At 38.4% G+C, this 2,305-nt stretch overlaps 1 protein-coding gene across 1 annotated transcript in view; it reads left to right on the forward strand.

Annotated features, from left to right (window-relative positions):
- LOC110298830 (ATP-binding cassette sub-family A member 3-like) overlaps positions 1–2,305 on the forward strand; it is a 105,091-nt gene that overhangs the window by 30,193 nt on the left and 72,593 nt on the right. Inside the window, exon 12 of the mRNA XM_021168316.1 lies at positions 1,066–1,197. Coding sequence (XP_021023975.1) covers positions 1,066–1,197 — 132 coding nt within the window. The remainder of the gene's footprint in view (positions 1–1,065; positions 1,198–2,305) is intronic.

Here is a 2,305-nt window from a genome sequence, read left to right on the forward strand (position 1 = left end):
CACTTTGTAGACCAGGCTGGCCTCGAACTCAGAAATCCGCCTGCCTCTGCCTCCCGAGTGCTGGGATTAAAGGCGTGCGCCACCACGCCCGGCTTTAGTGTATTTTTTAAAATCTATTCACTTCTGTAGGTTGACTGGTGAAGTTCTCTGCATTTATCAGTTATCACCTGCAAACTGAAATCATCTCACTTCCTTGTTTATTGTTCTTACTTAACTGCCCTGGCTAAGACTTTCACCACTGCACTAAGTAAGGGTGGTAAACATATAAACACTCTTGTTCCAGATATTGAAAGAAATGCTTTCAGCCTTTCTCCATCGGAAGTGATGTTGGCTATTGTGAGAGAGAATTTAATGTGTTGGGTAAATTCTTGCCATATTTTATTTTCTGAAGATTTTGTTTATAGTGAATATAGTCTGAATTTTGCCAAATGAATTTTCTATCTCCATTGGGATGGTGCTATATTTTTCAAAGGATCAAAACTTAATACTTTGTCAAATATATAATTAAGTGGAACAAGCTTTCCTCTATAAATGTTTAAATGATAGAGAAGACAGAGACTACATAGTACAATGTACTAAGTACTAAGATACCACAGACTTGCCTTTCATTGCTTGTATAACATCAGTGAAAAGGAACTTTTGGTTAAGAAACATAAGCCAAATGATTTAAAATATTTATGAAAATGATTTTATAGATTCACTGAAAAGTGCCAGAATAGCCACAATGTGTAGCCCAACCCTGCTAGAAAGCGCTGACTCAGAGTGAGGCAGCGCTTCCCGCTATGGTTTCACTGACTTTCTTCTTGCAAAGCTGAGCTTGAAGGAAAATGTGCATTCTGTGATCATAATTTCAGAAATTCATATTACAGACAATTTGCTTCCTATTATACCCATCACAAGTGATGACTCATCAAGTCATCCATTGTAACCGTGACCAGAGTGAAACAAGCTAGAGAGTTTTGACATCTTAGAGCACTTAGCTTTCTATTACTATTATTACTATGACTATGACTATCATTATTATTAACATTATTACTATCATTATTTTTGGTTGTTGTTATTTAGAAATCCTACTGGTTTGGAGAGCCAGCCTTAAGCAGGGAAGAGAGCCAAGTCTCTGATTTACTTTCCAATGATTTTATGGAGCCTGAACCTGTTGGCTTAGTGGCTGGCATCCGTATTCAGCATTTGTACAAGGTATTTATTTATTCACCAGGTTTCTGTTTCTGTTTCTCAGAAGGATGGAGAGACAGTATAGTATGGAGATTAGATGTTTGTCATGGCCACAACTCCACAGCTATGCTAATTAAAAGATAAATTAAATAAGATGAAATTGAAGTATATACAAGAAAATCAAAAGTCCATTTATTGGCTGGGCATGGCAGCCAAATCTTTTATCCCAGCCCTTGGGAGGCTGAGGCACAGAAATCATGAAGTCAAGGCTCTCTGTGTTATTTCTCTTCTTCTCCCTTCAGAATAAGATCTACCTTTATGTAGATAATAATGCTGCTCTATGTGATAAGATGATATAGATGTTAAAACTAGTATGCACAACTTTTAAAATAGTGATTAGTATATTAAAAATAAATTTAAAAGCACAAAAAATAGGAAAACACTAAGGATATGAGCATAGAACTAGACCAGGACATAAGCAACTGAAATCTGTAGTTAATTTATAGACCTGATTGGCACACTGCATTCAACAAATGCAGAAAGTAAAGACATGTGGAGTGCTTTTAAAATGATGTCATCAGCCCCTGACACACCTCAGCCTAAAATGAAGTCAGAGTGTTCTCCTCATCTCATTGGGGATTGGTTAAGCAGAGTAGATGGTGACTAATTAGAAAACCCAAGTTATCTGTCAAACGAAAGAACATTACTCTTATTGTGCTTGCTTGCCTCCTAGAACTGCAAAGTAATATTCTATTGCTGAAAATACCACATATTTTGGACATAGGACTTGGAGAAATTAATTTGTAACAGACCAGGAAGCCTCTTCCCTCAGGACTCGCTCTCATAGTATCAGAAGCTGCTGGGAATGCTGTCTAGAGTGAAAAGCAATAAATATCCTAACCAGATTAATGCCTATGAGCCATGGGCCAGCCCCAATTGCTATAACTACAGTGCGACCCTTACACCTTTTATATGAAGCCCAGGGAACATTGTGGAAAGGGGGTGGGAAGATGAAGAGCCCAATGAACAAAATGATTGCCGTGAGATTAAGGAAAGAGAGAAAGAGGCGGAGGGAAAGGGGGAGGGGGAGGGGGAGAGGGAGGGAGAGAGAGAGGGAGAGAGAGAGAGAGAG

This window comes from Mus caroli, chromosome 7 (genome assembly GCF_900094665.2).
Source record: "Mus caroli chromosome 7, CAROLI_EIJ_v1.1, whole genome shotgun sequence".
NCBI lineage: Eukaryota > Metazoa > Chordata > Mammalia > Rodentia > Muridae > Mus > Mus caroli.